This window comes from Entelurus aequoreus, linkage group LG05 (assembly GCF_033978785.1).
Source record: "Entelurus aequoreus isolate RoL-2023_Sb linkage group LG05, RoL_Eaeq_v1.1, whole genome shotgun sequence".
Classification (NCBI taxonomy): domain Eukaryota; kingdom Metazoa; phylum Chordata; class Actinopteri; order Syngnathiformes; family Syngnathidae; genus Entelurus; species Entelurus aequoreus.
Window position 1 is genome coordinate 64834725 of NC_084735.1, and position 16584 is coordinate 64851308.

Genomic DNA, 16584 nt, shown 5'->3' on the forward strand with positions numbered 1-16584 from the left:
TAGCCTCTAAATGGGGGTGTTCTGCTGTTTTTAGTAATTTGCTGAAAATCTTTTCAACATCCTTAGAAGTTTTAAAATTAACTTGTGTGTTAAACAGGTTGGACAACTTTGGATCTACTGTCAAATTATTAACAATGTTAAGTAGATGAATAAATGTAAAACTACCATAATCAATATCATCTTTTGAGCTTGAAATACCCCACTTCTGTAACGCAAGGAGCAACGACTAACAGCTCAGCAAAATTATTTTCAGCAAAAGTCAAACCACAGTCAGGCAAAAAAAAAGCAAACACTCCTAGACCAGCGTTCATCGTTAAAAATATACATAAAACCATTGGATTTCCAAAGCAAACTTTGCATCGGTTGAAGTAATATACATGGGTTGAAGTAATATTTAAGTAATATTCCTGCACTGCTACAACTCATGAGACAAGAATGAAGTTCTGGTTGTTAATTTAGCCCATGAAATTATTTTGGTCAACATTTATCTCCCTTAAATTATATTTTCGTCCAGTATTTTTTATTTTAATAATATGTTGCTCCTCACTATGTCACTGATGCAAATATACAAGTAGTAAAATGTCTAATTAGGTGTAAATATTTTGCTTAACTTAGATGTATTCATCAGCACCTCCATGATGTCCCATAACGCACGTTTAAACAGTACACATTTGACTTTGAAGAACAATTTTTAATAACTTAGTTTGGTTTTACTTCACCACAACCTCCCCCACTCAAAAAAGTCCTTGGCACACGGTTGACTTCTTCTTCTTTAGTTTATTTAAAAGAAACATCCAGCGGCAGCTTTGTGCGTTTGAGCTGTGTGAAGGACAGATTGTTATTGGACTGCAAGACTACAAAGTGAACATGGAGCAGAAAAGGATTGGCAAACATGTTCAGTACTTTCTAAAGGTCGGGGGCTGCACAGTTATAATAAATTGGATTTGAGGAGAGTAATATCATTCCTCCATTTGTCAATCACAGCACAATGCTGGAGACACAATGTGTGTCTATCTTAACACTTGTCTCCATCATGTAGTGTGCAAGCAAGTCACACACAACCACCTTCACTTCCTGTTTGCCTTTATATAACAGACACACACAACGTTTAAATCTGATCTGTGTAACATTTCCACATCTTTTTTTTAGAGGCCAGTCTGTTCGTTGGTATAATTCTTCTGTTCTGGAGTTTTAATAAATAGAATTAGAGAGCGGGAGAGAGAAAGTGAAACAGACAGAAAAGTGGAGGGCTGCCCCTACCTCCCCCTTGCATGCCCCTCTGTTGCCCTGTGTTCAGGGTAACAGAGGGGGTGACCTGCTGGTGGATCAGGAGGATCCAATCAGATCACCTCTGTGGTTGCAGTTTGCAGTCCGCTCACAAGAGCATGGTGACGGGCTTCTCCAGGAACTTGCGGAATTCAGCGAGCCACTGGGCGCCCACGGCGCCGTCTACCACCCGGTGGTCGCAGCTCAACGTCACTGACATTATGCTGGCAACGTCGAAGCTGAAATAGGAGAAAACCTTGAGTGTTACACAGACGCCGCCGTGCAATCTTGTCACCTACCCTCTCTCGTTGTCGGCAGGCATTAGGCGTTTTTCAGAGCCACCCACAGCGAGGATGCAGGACTGAGGCGGGTTGATGATGGCGGAGAAGTTCTTGACGCCAAACATCCCCAGGTTTGAAATGGTGAAGGTACCTCCCTGGCAGCAAATCATTTAATTCAAGTAGACTGTCCCTAATGATGGATTTCTACAAGCAGGATTCTACCTGAAATTCATGCGGCTGTAGTTTGCCGTCCCGCGCTTTGGCGGCGAGGGTAGACACGTCGACGCTGATAGCTGCCAGGCCCTTGGTGTGGGCGTTAAACACAATGGGCGTGATGAGGCCATTGGCGGTGCTCACTGCCACACTCACGTCCACCACATGGTTCCTGGAATAGAAAAAACACACTCCCATAATCATGAGGACACAACGATAACAGGACATGCTATACTGTAACTGGGCAATTATTTTGATTCGGGGGCCACATTGAGAGAAAAAAATGTGTCTGGGGGCTGGTGTGTATGTTTGTATAAAATTACATACACATATATCTGTAAAAATCTGCTACACAGTATGTGTGATTGGGTCCCTTTTTTCAGCAACAACAATACAAAAACTCACAATAATGTCTGATAGAATGCTAAGATGTTATGACAGACCATCGCAAAAAAATTTACCCAAATGTATATGAAAATAGAATCGGAGGTGAGCACCGCCCACTGACACAACTGTGCTACTACATGCACAAGCATCAATGTTGTCTTCTTTATGCTCTGCTCTTTCAACATAGATTGTAATACCTGGATAATTGTTTATACATTTTTTATTTAATTGAATTTAGAGGAAAACATTAATTTTCATTATTATAATATATACATATTTTATCATAGCTAAATATTTTCTTTTTTTTCATTGCATAAAACAAACCAAGAAAAAAGTTATTCATTCATTATTTCATTACATGAATTTGTGAGGATATTAATAAAAAACAAAATAAACTAAACCATAATAAACAAAACGTATATAAAACATATACATAGGCCTTAGTAAGATCCAAATACCACGCAGTAAACCGTGTGTGCAATATTTAAAATAGTGTGTACTATTAATGCGAGCTACTAACACTGCATGTACTATTGAAAAGTGGTTCAGACCGCTTTTTTTAAAAGAGGATTTTGCAAGTAATCACCATGGGGACATTCTCATTTAATGCATGTTATCATGCTCCTACCTGTGGCGTTTTGCTATGTTTTCAAACAGGCAGGAGACATATGCTACTTTTTTATGGGTATTTTAGAAGCAGTCTAACAGTGCATCTACAATGAAACCACTTTTTTTTTTTTTTACCGCTGAAGGTGCGCTCATTGTGAGAGGCTGCACTTACTCCGCTCAAGACGCAAAAAATACATTCCTAAAGAAGCTTTTTTCATATAAGAAATATTTTAATAAAACATATTTTTTGTGAAAAAAACAAAATCATTAAAAATGTTAAATGACACCAAAAGGCATCAATTGATATTGTTTTAATCAGCCCCATAAAGTCCTTGAGCAACTGTAAAATTCCAAAATGATGTTGCTAAATAAACGATAGGTCTGATATTTTTTTATTTTTGACCGCCCAAAATGTTGAGACACACGTACGGAGGATTCTCGTCTGTCCATCAACTGTCTGTGCAGCCCAAGCACCGATCCTGCAGTCGTGTTTGAAACCGTCAGTTTGCACGTCCTTCTGATATGTGCTAAATAAAACGCTAAATAGTGCTCGCAAAATGGTGAGGAGTGTTAATAAATTACATTGCACATTCTAAATAATTATATTTGGATCTTCTCCTTCCAGTATTGTGGGGCGTTTTGAATATCAGCATATATTTTGCATACTGATGATGAAAGAGATGCAAAACATTATATTCTGCTTACTTAACAGACGCAAACCACTTTGCACACGTTTAGTAGATCAGCTTTGCGTGTGCTATTAAGTTTGCCCGTGTTTTATTCCACACAAAAATTTTGCATACCAGGCCCAAAGTGTATTAAACCACTTGTCATAAAGAGCACTTGTCATAAAGAGAAAATAAATAATTTAGAAATCTTTCAAAAACAGTTATTTATTTGTCAAACGGGAACTAGTCATTTTTTCACAATTCATATTTTGTATAGCCTCTTTTAGCCTTGATAACTGCTTGAAATTAAAATGATTTGTTCAGAAAGTCCAATACAATAACTCATTTGATCAAGAAATGAATCACGAAATAATTTGCTTCACTGTTTTTTCACTGTTTTGTAAACAAGTACATTTGCAAATTAATGGATAACCAGAATAATTATATTTTGGCATTGAATACAACTTTGATTAAAAAAAACTTGATGTAATAACAATTACAAAAATATTTTAAGACATTTTAGAAATTACCAATGCTATGCAGCTGAGATATCGCGACCCCGAGAGGGACAAGCGGTAGAAATGGATGGATGGATGGATGGATGTTCATTTAGAGCAGCTGTGGCATATACACATTATATAATATTGGGGGGTGGTATACACTTTTTAAGCAGTGTATATGGAATAAGGTACAGATTTTCAAAGATTTTTTAAAACATAGTTGAAAAATTTCCAAGAAATCATATGCTCGCAAAAAAGATATATGTGTTGAACATGTATTTGGAGGATTTGAAAGCTATTATGTGGAATGGGAGCATTTGAAATTGTACTTTATATGCATACTGTATGTAGGATCTAATTGGATTTTGTTTCATTGGATGAAACAGGATTTAATTTATAATGTTCATTATGTTTCCTATGTTTGTTGAAGTCTCGGTTGTGAATGATACTCACTGGCGGATGACAGTGTCCATCCAGGAGGAGTTACACTCTGGAACCTTGAGGCAGGCCAGAGCGCTGGCTTTTATGATGAAGTCATTGACACTTAGCTTGAGACTGCGGACTTTCACCTCCTGTAACGGTCGAGTGAAAAGATTGACTGACATTCATTTGATTTCAGCAACAAACAAACCAAACAAACCTCGTTGAGTTCTTTTCTAAGCTCCATCACTTGGTCCATGGCGACATCTACAGACAGGTAATAGTGGGGGATAGTTTGCTTGGATTGCATCAGTCTCTGAGCGATGACCTGCACAGGCAACACAAACTCCAGTTTTCATACAAAATTCCCGAAGTTTATTTTGACAAGTTTGTAATAAAAGCTCACGAAAAGCATGAAAACCAGAGGCTGTGAATAACCCACAGGCTTCATCTAAACGTGCTGCGGTCACAAACACTGAACTACAGTAGTGAGCTGGCATGTGTCAGCTGTGTTAGTTTGTGCTCACCTTGCGGATATTGCTAATAGGTATGTCTGTGAAGGTCCCGGCTGCTGCGGCAGGGGCTGCTGCAGGTGCAGGAGCAGCTGGAGCTACAGTTGGAGTGGGAGCAGCCTGTCAAAAGATCAAAACTCAGGGGGATGTATGGCACCAAGATGTGCTAAATATGAACACTTTGAAAAATATCAAGTGGTACTAAAACACTATTTGTTTAGGTCAGCAGCACCACATGCACAATATTAAATAGTGGATGGGAGGGATACTATAACCTTATTTGTCAAGCTGTTTTTGTCTTTTTAACTCAGTTGTACTATTGATCGTAAGAAAAAAAGATTCAATAAAATGTTTTTTTTTAAAAACGTTTTATTTTAGTAATAAAAAAATATATACAACATAACAAATAAAAATAACTTCCTTTTTTTTTTTTTTTTACAAAATTCAACAGTATTCAAAATAAAATACGTTTTCATACATCAGTAAAGAATTAAAGGGGAACTGCACATTTTTCTAATTTTATTTATCATTCACAATCCTTATGAGAGACAACACGTGTTTTTTAGGATTCCAAAGACAACAAAACGCTCAATGGGGTTTAAGTCAGGACTTTGGGAAGGCCATTCTAAAACCTTAATTCTAGCCTGATTTAGCAATTCCTTTACCACTTTTGACATGTGTTTGGGGTCATTGTCCTGTTGGAACACCCAGCTGCGCCCAAGACCCAACCTCCGGGCTGATGATTTTAGGTTGTCCAGAAGAATTTGGAGGTAATCCTCCTTTTTCCTTAAAGCACCAGTTCCATTGGCAGCAAAACAGGCACAGAGCCTAATACTACCATCGCTGGACGGTAGGAATTGTGTTCCTGGGATTAAAGGCCTCACCTTTTCTCCTCCAAACATATTGCTGGGTATTGTGGCCAAATAGCTAAATTTTTGTTTCATCTGACCACAGAACCTTCCTCCAGAAGGTCTTATCTTTGTCCATGTGATCAGAAGCAAACTTTAGACGAGCCTTGAGGTGTCGCTTCTGGAGCAAAACACGCTTGACTGTGGACACTGACACCTGTGTTCCAGCAGCTTCCAATTCATTGCAGACCTGCTTTTTAGTGGTTCTCGGTTGACTCTCGATCATCCTGACCAATTTTCTCCCAGCAGCAGGTGATGGCTCGCGTTTTCTTCCTGATCGTGGCAGTGACAAAACTGTGCCATGCACTTTATACTTACGAACAATTGTCTGCACAGTTGCTCTTGGGAACTTAAGCTGCTTTGAAATTGCTCCAAGTGACTTTCCTGACTTGTTCAAGGCAATGATTAGTTTTTTCAGATCTGTGCTGAGTTCCTTTGACTTTCCCATTGTCGCATTTGTAACCGAGTCTAATGACTGCATCACATAAGCCCTATTTAAATGAGTGCCTTTAATGAGAGTGTCAAAACGCACACACATACAAGCATTAACATCTTGGAGAGGAGGAATGGCAAAAAACGTCAATTCTACTGGTTAATAAAGAGTGTGTGTGAAGCGCAATATGAAAGTATTTGGGCTTCAAAACTAACGATAACGGTGACGCTTTAAACAAGGAAGCAATGCGCTTCAATTGTTGCTTTGAAACACGCCTCGCCAAATGTGGCGATTAGTATTACCACCTTTGCTTTAAACTTAGGTAAATCTACTTGTTCATTTACTGTTAATGTCTGCTTACTTCCTCTTTCAACATGTTCTATCTACACTTCTGTTAAAGTGTAATAATCACTTATTCTTTTGTTGTTTGATACTTTACATTAGTTTTGGATGATACCACAAATTTAGGTATCGATCCAATGCCAAGTAGTTACAGGATCATACATTGGTCATATTCAAAGTCTTCATGTGTCCAGGAATGTAGTTCCTGAGTTTATAAACAAAATATGAATTTTAAAAATAGGAAAAAACATTTTGTGACGATAATATCGATGTAATCATTGTAGTATAGACTAGATCTGCAATTGTACTTGGTATCATTACAGTGGCTGTCAGGTGTAGATCCACCCATGGCATTTGTTTACATTGAGGAGCACTTTCTTTTGTTAGTGGTGACGCCGGTCAGCTATTTTATCCTCCTACGGTGTGTAGTGAAGTATGTTTAGCTATTCCTCATCCTGCAGGGATGATACTTGTAAGAAACTCACTTTATTAACATGAGGTTAAAAGTACAATATTCAACTGTATATTATTTACCATTTAAAACATAATACGCTAATTGAATTATTACTATAAAATTATATTATTGTTAGTGATTTAGAAGCAGTTAAAACACTGCCGACTGCGGATGGACGTTGGCCGCTAGCTAGCTAGCCATGTTTTAAAGGACCGCTTGCTGAGTGGCGTTTCAGTGTTATAACTTCACCTTTATCATTAGTTTTTAAGCCAAAATGTGTCCATTCTCCCTTTTCTGTCTACACACCGTGTCTGCTTGTAAATACTCCGTGATTGTGCGTTGCTGAACATGGTCCTCTGCTCGTAAAAACAGCAATGTCACGACATGATGATGGCGCGCCGTCATGCCAGTAAAAAAAAAAAGGAGGGGGAACCGGTATTTTTCAAACAAGAGTATAGTACCAGCCTATCGCTTCCAGGAACTGCCGCTGGCTAGCTGATCAAGAACCAAGCGATGGAAAAGCAGAGTGTGTAAGTCTCTTCTCGCCAGTACATAGCCTCTCCATCACCAAGACCTTTGCTGTGCCTCCTCGTGGCAGTACCCGGTAACTGTGTGCCTTGCGGCCTCAGGCTAAACAGCATGTAGGTCTTTTGGGGGTCAGCGGAAACGCTACAAGGACCACATAAAAACCCTCGTGAGCGCTGTGCTATCCAGCCTTCCGCACTGGAAGTCTCGGCTGCTGATCGCCACACCTGGCGCAACTGCAGTCATGCCGGCATTGCTCATCTCCAGGAGCAGACCACTGAGAGGAGAAAACATCAACGTATACAGAGACATCAGCGCGCTGTAGGGGCCCCCCTCTCAAGCGTGGACTAAATTTGCCCCACATGTGGCAAGCCTTGCGGGTCGCGCATTGGCCTGCACAGCCACATGAAATGGCTTATACGAAACCCCCCTCAATAACACATTACTGGAGCAACGTCATCATCGTAATCGATGGAAAGCCATAAGCATATATAATATAAAAATATATAATATATATATATATATATATATATATATATATATATATATATATATATATATATATATATATCCATCCATCCATTTTCTACCGCTTGTCCCTTTTGGGGTTGCGGGGGGCAGCACCATCTTATATATATATATATATATATATATATATATATATATATATATATATATATATATATATATATATATGTATATATATATATATATATATATATATATATATACATACATACATACATCCCTATGCATATATATACATATATAAGCATACAGTAGGCCCCAGCACCCCTCGCGAACCCGAAAAGGACAAGCGGTAGAAAGTGGATGGATGGATGGACAATCGGATAAAACACACTTTATAGCCTCAACGTGTATTTTAGGGAAAATAGTTGTAATAAACAAAGATTTTTCTGCTTGTCATGAACTTAATTTCTTTAATAAATGTATATCAACATTGACATTACACTTTTGCATAAAATGTACAATAAAAATAAATGAATAACTTGTTTTTTTCTTATCAAATTAATAGATTTAATAGATAAATCGTTGCAGCCTTATTTTAATAATTATGTCTTTTTGGCCTGTGTTATTACTATTTATTATTGACATGTATTGTGTTGCTTTTATGTATAAGAGGTGCGATACAAATATAGTTTGACTTATATAATATATAGCCGAAAGTAACATAAAAATAGAGCCGAAGTAAAACTTACTGGTGCGGTCTTTGGAGGGACAAAAGTCTCAATGTCTTTCCTGGTAATGCGTCCATCAGGGCCAGAACCTGAGCAATAATGTGGACATGAAATTAACCATTGTTTAACTTGTAGGTCACATTCTTCTTGATGACTCACCGCTGATCTGTGCCAAGTCAAAGCCTTTCTCTGCTGCTAGTTTCTTTGCCAGTGGGCTAGCGAAAACACGTCCTTTCCTGGGCCCTATGGCTGCAGGCGGCGCTGCAGCAGGTGTGGAAACAGGAATAGGTGCTGCAGCCACAGGTGCTGCTGCCTGGAAGAAGATAACAGTGGGTTACATTGGCAGAACTATCAGAACAGAGATGTATGTGTCTTACTGGTGCTGGAGCAGGTGGAGGTGTTGACACATCTGCCACGCCCGTTTCCACATAGTCCTTGAAGGCAGCAATGTCACTCTCCTTCTCTACAATGATGCAGAGTGGCATTCCTAACGGGACATCGCGTGTGCCCTCTGTCACCATGATTTTAGCCAGATATCCCTCCTCCTGGACCTCAAAGCCTAGAAGTGATCACATGGAGAATCAGTGAGCACAAATTAGGGCAGTAGGGGTTGATGCAAACAAGCTTACCAATTGTTGCCTTGTCCGTCTCAATCTCGGCCAGCAGATCTCCCTCGTTGAGCTTCTCTCCCACCTTCTTTTCCCAGCGCTGCACTGTGCCCATCGTCATGGTGGGAGAGAGAGCAGGAAGTGTGATCTGCAACACACACACTTTTAGAACAAATGTAAGATTTTTTTAGCATAGCCGTCCGCATTTCAAAAACTGCCGTCAAAGGTTTATTGTGTACAATTTGCACAATAAACCAACAAGCATGTTAAGAAAACAATAACCACTGGAAGTTACACTAATATAACAAATAATGACTAATAACAAATAATGAATACAAATGCAGCTTGTTTTAAGCCTAAATGGAACAGTGGTTAACTTATTCTTAAACTTATAAGATGATGGTAATGCTGTGCAGTCATTGAAGTTTACATGTTGGTGTCAGTTTGACCCCAAAACAGATTATTTTCACTCTCATTATTTTCAACAATAAATGTGTCCAAATTCAAACAAATTGGACATTGTTTTATTCAACTTCAGGAGGTTCCACTTTTGAAATAATACCAATAGTTTGCATTAGCAAAATATGTAACATGAGTTTATAAATACAATATTCAACTGTATATTATTTACCATTAAAAATATAATATGCTAATTGAATTATTACTATACAATTATAAAATAATAAAAATGCATTGTTATTTTAAATTTGATCATTATCATTATTGTTATCATATTAAATTATTATCAAATATTAAGGGAATTTTCCATTACATTATTATTTTAATTAAATTAATAGTGTGTGTGTGCACAGACAATTAATTAAACTAAGTTCTAGCTACCCTATTCATCCGCCGAATCTAAAATCCTAAAATGGTCAAATATACCACACTAAATTTTAAAAAAGCACAACACTGTAAACTGCAGTGATGGGAATGTGGGAAATGTATCCAGCGCTTTTTCACATTATCCATCCATCCATCCATTTTCTACCGCTTATTCCCTTCGGGGGTCGCAGGGGGCGCTGGAGCCTATCTCAGCTACAATCGGGCGGAAGGCGGGGTACACCCTGGACAAGTCGCCACCTCATCGCAGGGCCAACACAGATAGACAGACAACATTCACACTCACATTCATACACTAGGGCCAATTTAGTGTTGCCAATCAACCTATCCCCAGGTGCATGTCTTTGGAGGTGGGAGGAAGCCAGAGTACCCGGAGGGAACCCACGCAGTCACGGGGAGAACATGCAAACTCCACACAGAAAGATCCCGAGGCCAGGATTGAACTCACGACTACTCAGGACCTTTGTATTGTGAGGCAGACGCACTAACCCCTTTTCACATTATATAACTACAATAATACAACTCTATATTTTCATACTTAGGCTCTACTAAATACATGCACAATACATCCAGGGTTAGAGGAATGTTTATATATTAAATAAAATATACATTTTTTTTAAATTATGTATTTGTATTTGTATTGTAAAATGTAAAAGCTCTGGAACGACCTACCTCTAAGTGTTGGACAGGCCTCCTCTATTCCTGTTTTTAAATCTCTGTTAAAAACATACTTTTATTCCATGGCTTTTAACACTGAGTGATATCCATCCTGCTGGGAACCTGTTTTTATGTTCTATTGATTTTAGTTATTTATTTTTTATCGTGCTCTGTTTGTGTTGTGTTGTGTTTGCTCGGTTCTCATATTATCTTTTAACCTGCTCATTGTACAGCACTTTGGCTACCCATGTGGTAAATTTTAAATGTGCTTTATAAATAAAGTTGATTTGATTTGATTTGTATGCATCATCATTTCCAGGCCAATCTTTTACATGTTTGTTTCACTACTTTACAGCTATATTACCATTTGGAAACAAAATAAACTGCTGCTGCATGCTAATCACACTTAGCGTTACTTTAAAAGGCTATGCCCACCTTCAGGTGTGTTGGGTAGGAGCTGCCTGGGGCTGCGGGAGGTGCAGAAGCGGCCGCTGCAGCTGTAGGAGCAGGAGGAGGAGAGGAAGCGGTTGATGGAGCAGCTGCCACAGCTGAAGAAAGGGAGTCCAATGTAATGTCCTTAAAAGCTGGAATGAGGTCTGGGCTGCAAAACAGATTATTAAAAAACATTTTAGCAGATAACAAAAACAGACAAAGTAAACAAAAGACTTGACAAGGCTAAATATTGGCAGTCTTGTTTACCTATCAACAGTGATGCAAATTACTGATCCAATGTTCACATCTCTGGTCCCTTCAGGGACAAGGATTTTGGCTAAATAGCACTCCTCCAGCATCTCAAAACCCACTGTGGCCTTGTCAGTCTCTACCTACAATAAATGACAGTGTTTCACAACAATACTTTCTTCCCAGAAACACAAACATTAAATAAACATTCTTGAACCTCAGCAATAAGGTCACCCTCGCCGATTTTGTCTCCCTCCTTCTTTTCCCACCGAGCGATAGTTCCAGTCTGCATAGTGGGTGATAGTGCAGGCAGCTCCACCTGTTTATTATAATGGACAGCGGCACATCATCATCCATAGCATGTACTTCCAGTTCATAACAACAGTTGCTTCCAAGGTCAGTTATTAACTTTGATTACCTAGAACCTATTTAATAGCGAGAGAGACAGGAAGAGGACCGGTCAAAGCTGTTTGACACAATATAAAAATGTAAGGCTTTATACTAAGCCTGGGCCGATAAAACGATATCAATACAGTATATAGCGTGATAGACACATAATTGGTTTGGTTGCATGAACAAAGGCACTCGAGGTCTGGTAACTTTGCAAAACACCTGATTGAAATACTTCTTTCCATTGTCACTGTTCTAAATCTAGATTTAGTAAAGATCTCAGTTCCTTTCAGATTATAATTACTTTCTCTTTTTACAGATCGGTTTTGAATGTTGTTTGGTAGAATTGTTGCATGTGCTTTGTATATGATATTCAGGATATTATACTCTGCCAGTTCATGAAATTGTAATAAATTTAACTATGTTTTACAGGCACTACCCCACACTTCAATACAGTATGTTAGATATGGAACAATCAGTGAATTATACGAAATATACAATGATTTTTGATTTAGCAATTCCTTCACTTTGTGTAAAATAGCAATAGTTTTAGATACTTTAGCCTTTGCAACATTTATATGTGATTTGCATGACAAATGTTCATCAATCATAACACCCAAGAACTTGATCTCTTTTGTTCTTTGAATCTTAACTCCTTCGACATACAATGAGCCATCCACACTTTTCCTACTACTGCAAAAAATCATACATTTCCTTTATACTAGTATTCAAAGATTATATATTTACATCAAACCATCTTTTAATCTTGATTAATTAATTTTCAACCACCTCTAACACATCTGTAATATTTTGTCCTGATTAAAAGAAGATTGTGTCTTCCGCAGATGAAATGCACTTATACAGTTTGGAAACCATTGTAATATCATTGACGTACATGAGAAACCGTATTGGTTCAAGGACTGATCCTTGTGGCAATCCACAACTAATATTATGTAAGGCAGATTCCCTATTGTTAACTGTTTTCTGTCCATCAGGTAACTTTTGACCCACTCATGAGCCGCTCCTCTTATTCCATATTTGTACATTTTTTCCAATAATAATTTATGATCTAGCGTATCAAACGCTCTGTGAAGATCTACGAAAATACTTACTTTATATTGTTTTCTATCTATTGCAGTTGAAATGTATTCTACCAAATCAGTTATTGCTGTTGTTGAGTGATTAGGACTTAACTATTGATTATGTGCATGGAGTGAAAAAAGAAACAAAAAATTAGTGCTGCAGAGAGCGAAGAACTTGTCAATAAATAAAACAGGCAAAGTCACCCCGACAGTATTGCAGTGTTTGGGATTTTTAGGACCATAGTCCTCTGTCACGCTTTTTTGTTTTCAACCCTCGTCCGTTCCCTATTCGGATGTACGGCAACAAGTAGGAACTGAAGTGCAGGACTTTATTAATAAAATAAATAACCAAATGTAACATATTAAGATTAAAGATTAAAGATTAAAGTACCAATGATTGTCACACACACACTAGATGTGGTGAAATTTGTCCTCTGCATTTGACCCATCCCCTTGGAGAGCAGTGGGCAGCAGCGGCGCCGCGCCCGGGAATCATTTTGGTGATTTAACCCCCAACTCCAACCCTTTGTTGCTGAGTGCCATGTGCTACTTTAAAATAATAATTTGGTCCAATAATATTTTAATAATAAATTACTGCACAACACAACTTCATTTTCATAATTACATAAGAATAACACACCAAATTAAATGTTATACAGCCATAACTTCCTGGAAGTAAACCAGCCAAAATAGCTCTTCTCAGGGTTCTATGTTTACATTTGTACACTATGCACTATTTGGTTACTTTATTACTTATTAGTCACTTCTTACATTTTTGCAACATAATTTTAAAAAGGTTATTATTAAGTGTTTATAGTGATTTTAGAATTTTGTTTACATTGACTGTTTTCCATGGTTGTGTTTACATTTCCTTTCCTTTCTGCAGGTGTTCCTAATCATAGCTGAGGGGTTTATAAACAGAGTATTTAAAACAAAAATGTTAACATTTATTATATTTTTTCCTGGTCCATAGGTCATTAAAAATATCAATAATTATCGATGCTGATATCAATGTCCATTTCTCAGATGATGCAATTGTTGATGACTGAAGTGCTGATATCAACCAAACCTACCCCCCGCCCCCTTCCACATCCCACCCCCGGATTGTAAATAATGTAAATAACTCAATGTATATACTCTGATTATTAACTTGTGTGATGACTGTATTATGCTGATAGTATATATTTGTACCATGAATTGATTTACGTGGACCCCGACTTAAACGAGTTGAAAAACTTATTCGGGTGTTACCATTTAGTGGTCAATTGTACGGAATATGTACTGTACAATCTACAAATAAAAGATTAAATCAATCAATCAAAACAGATCAATATAAAAAACGTATATCCTGATACAGTTTTCGGCCGTATCGCCCAGCCCTACTTTATATTGATGCAAACAAATAGAAAAACATTAGGAACACCTGCAAATTGGACTGTCAACATTCTAACCTTATGTTGAGGCTATAGGTCTCCCGTAAATGTCACAGTTTAAGATTTGTAAGTGTTACGGATTCAATTACAGCCACAGTGAGCAAATATTTTGAAGCATATGCAAAGACACTAGTTAAGACTAACGCAATACTAGAACATAAAAAGGTTAACATGTAACTGGATACAACAAGCCGACTATTAGCTAGCACCTTAATACAGTAAATGACACTGACCTTAAAACTTTAAATTGGCAGAAAACCATGACATTTGTTATCAACTCTGTATACTGACACAAAACAGATTAATTTCATACGTTTATTTTTTACGATATAGTAACATGCTAGTACTGCTAGCTACGGAGGTCATGCTAACGTCAAATAAACCGGGTGCTATAGCAACCGGAAGCCGGGCAATGATACCTTTTGGTGCGGCGGCAGGCTGTAGAAACGTTTGCCCTGACAGCTACCAGCCAGCTGAGGACACCGCATCAGAGCTCCCCCGTGACTGAAGCATACAGCCCTGGACCCAGCAACGCGGTGTAGCCGCCTGGCGCAACCGGTTCCAGACAGGCAACGGGAGCCGATGGCAGAAGCACCAGGCCCGGCCCGGAGGACACGGGGACGTGGGAGCCCGGCGAACGGCCTGAGCCGCAGGATTAAACGAAGCATATCGGAGCAGTCGAAGCACTACGCAGAGTTAAAACTAATGTAATTATCTTACACCTGCATCAAGAAAATCTGTCAAAACTGCAGGAGGCACGCCTCACTTTCTGATGACCTCCTCCTGTCCAAAACACACCGCTTTCCGGCTCTTTGCGCACGCTGCCGTCTATCTGCTGGAAGTGTCGTAAAACTGTTGCAACGCAAAATATTTTTTTATTTCGAGTTCACTGTTGCAGGTATTTTACTTGAGAAAGAAATTCTAGAAAAAAATATCTTACTTTCAATCGATCACAAGAGCATTGTATTTTGAGGTTATATGATACTAATAAAAAAAATCAAAGTGGCGTAAAACATGACGTCACATGCAGTAGTAAATGTGTCAAACTCAGCCCGCGGGCCAGATATGGCCCGTGAACGCTTTTATACGTCAATAATGTACTTAATATTTTCTCAGGTCATTCAATCGATCGCAACTGGACTGTTTGGTTTGTCTTAGAAGGCGTTTCGCCTCATCATGAACGAAGCCTACTCGGATGCGAGGTGAAACATCTTCTAAGACAAACCAAACAGTCCGGTTGGGATCGATTGAATGCCCTGAGATTACAATGACCTTTATGAATGAGAACATTCATAGACATTCTTTATATTTGCTTACTAAATATATTCGTTCTTTCCATTAAGACAGAAAAGTATGTATGTACTTTCTTTTACACCTGTTGGGAGCGCATTCCACATTAATGTGGCATAGAAAGAGAATGAGTTAACAAAGGTCTTAACTCATTCTCTTTCTATGCCACATCAATGTGGAATGCGCTCCCAACAGGTGTAAAAGAAATGGCATCTCTATCCTCCTTCAAAACCGCACTAAAAGAACACCTCCAGGCAACTTCAACCCTAAACTAACATGCACCCTCCCTTCCACATCATACCTCTTCGGATTGAAAATAATCAAATGTAAATAATCAAATGTAGACACTTTTTCTTATACTTTCTGATCTCTCTCTCTGTGTCCACTACCTGCTGTACATATCCTACCAAGTCAGTTCTACACTGTTCCAATGTCCATTTCTCTGATGATGCAATTGTTGATGACTGAAGTGTTTATACCAACCAATCCTAACCCCCCCCCCCTCCATATCCCACCCCAGATTGTAAATAATGTAAATAATTCATTGTATATACTCTGATTATTATATTGTGTGATGACTGTATTATGAAAATAGTATATATCTGTATCATGAATCAATTTAAGTGGACCCCAACTTAAACAAGTTGAAAAACTTATTCGGGTGTTACCATTTAGTGGTCAATTGTATGGAATATGTACTGCACTGTGCAATCTACTAATAAAAGTTTCAATCAATCAATCAATACTGCATGAAATTGCATACCTTTTAAACTGTAATATTATCTAATAATGTAACAAATATTATCCATCCATCCATCCATTTTCTACCGCTTGTCCCTTTTGGGGTGACGGGGGGTGCTGGAGCCTATCTTAGCTGCATTCG

General features: G+C 38.3%; 1 protein-coding gene across 1 annotated transcript; it reads right to left on the reverse strand.

Moving 5' to 3' along the window:
- Positions 1-654: 654 nt before the first annotated feature.
- dlat (dihydrolipoamide S-acetyltransferase (E2 component of pyruvate dehydrogenase complex)) lies at positions 655-15239 on the reverse strand. Its single transcript, XM_062048638.1, has 14 exons — positions 14831-15239; positions 11724-11825; positions 11525-11649; positions 11261-11426; positions 9347-9473; positions 9095-9276; positions 8877-9030; positions 8739-8806; positions 4872-4976; positions 4565-4672; positions 4378-4496; positions 1770-1932; positions 1566-1702; positions 655-1505 (listed from the first exon to the last, which is right to left on the reverse strand). The coding sequence occupies exons 1-14, from the start codon at positions 15077-15079 to the stop codon at positions 1376-1378; spliced, it is 1935 nt and encodes a 644-aa protein (XP_061904622.1). The 5' UTR covers positions 15080-15239; the 3' UTR covers positions 655-1375.
- Positions 15240-16584: the final 1345 nt, after the last annotated feature.

Bases quoted from the DNA above. Each gene is read 5' to 3' on its own strand.
- dlat (XM_062048638.1), bottom strand. From the start codon at position 15,079: ATGCTTCGTTTAATCCTGCGGCTCAGGCCGTTCGCCGGGCTCCCACGT. The intron at 9,474-11,260 runs GTGGGCATAGCC...TGTGTGTTGCAG, and splicing joins CCTACCCAACACACCTGAAG to ATCACACTTCCTGCTCTCTC. The intron at 1,506-1,565 runs GTAGGTGACAAG...CTCCTATTTCAG, and splicing joins CCTGCCGACAACGAGAGAGG to CTTCGACGTTGCCAGCATAA.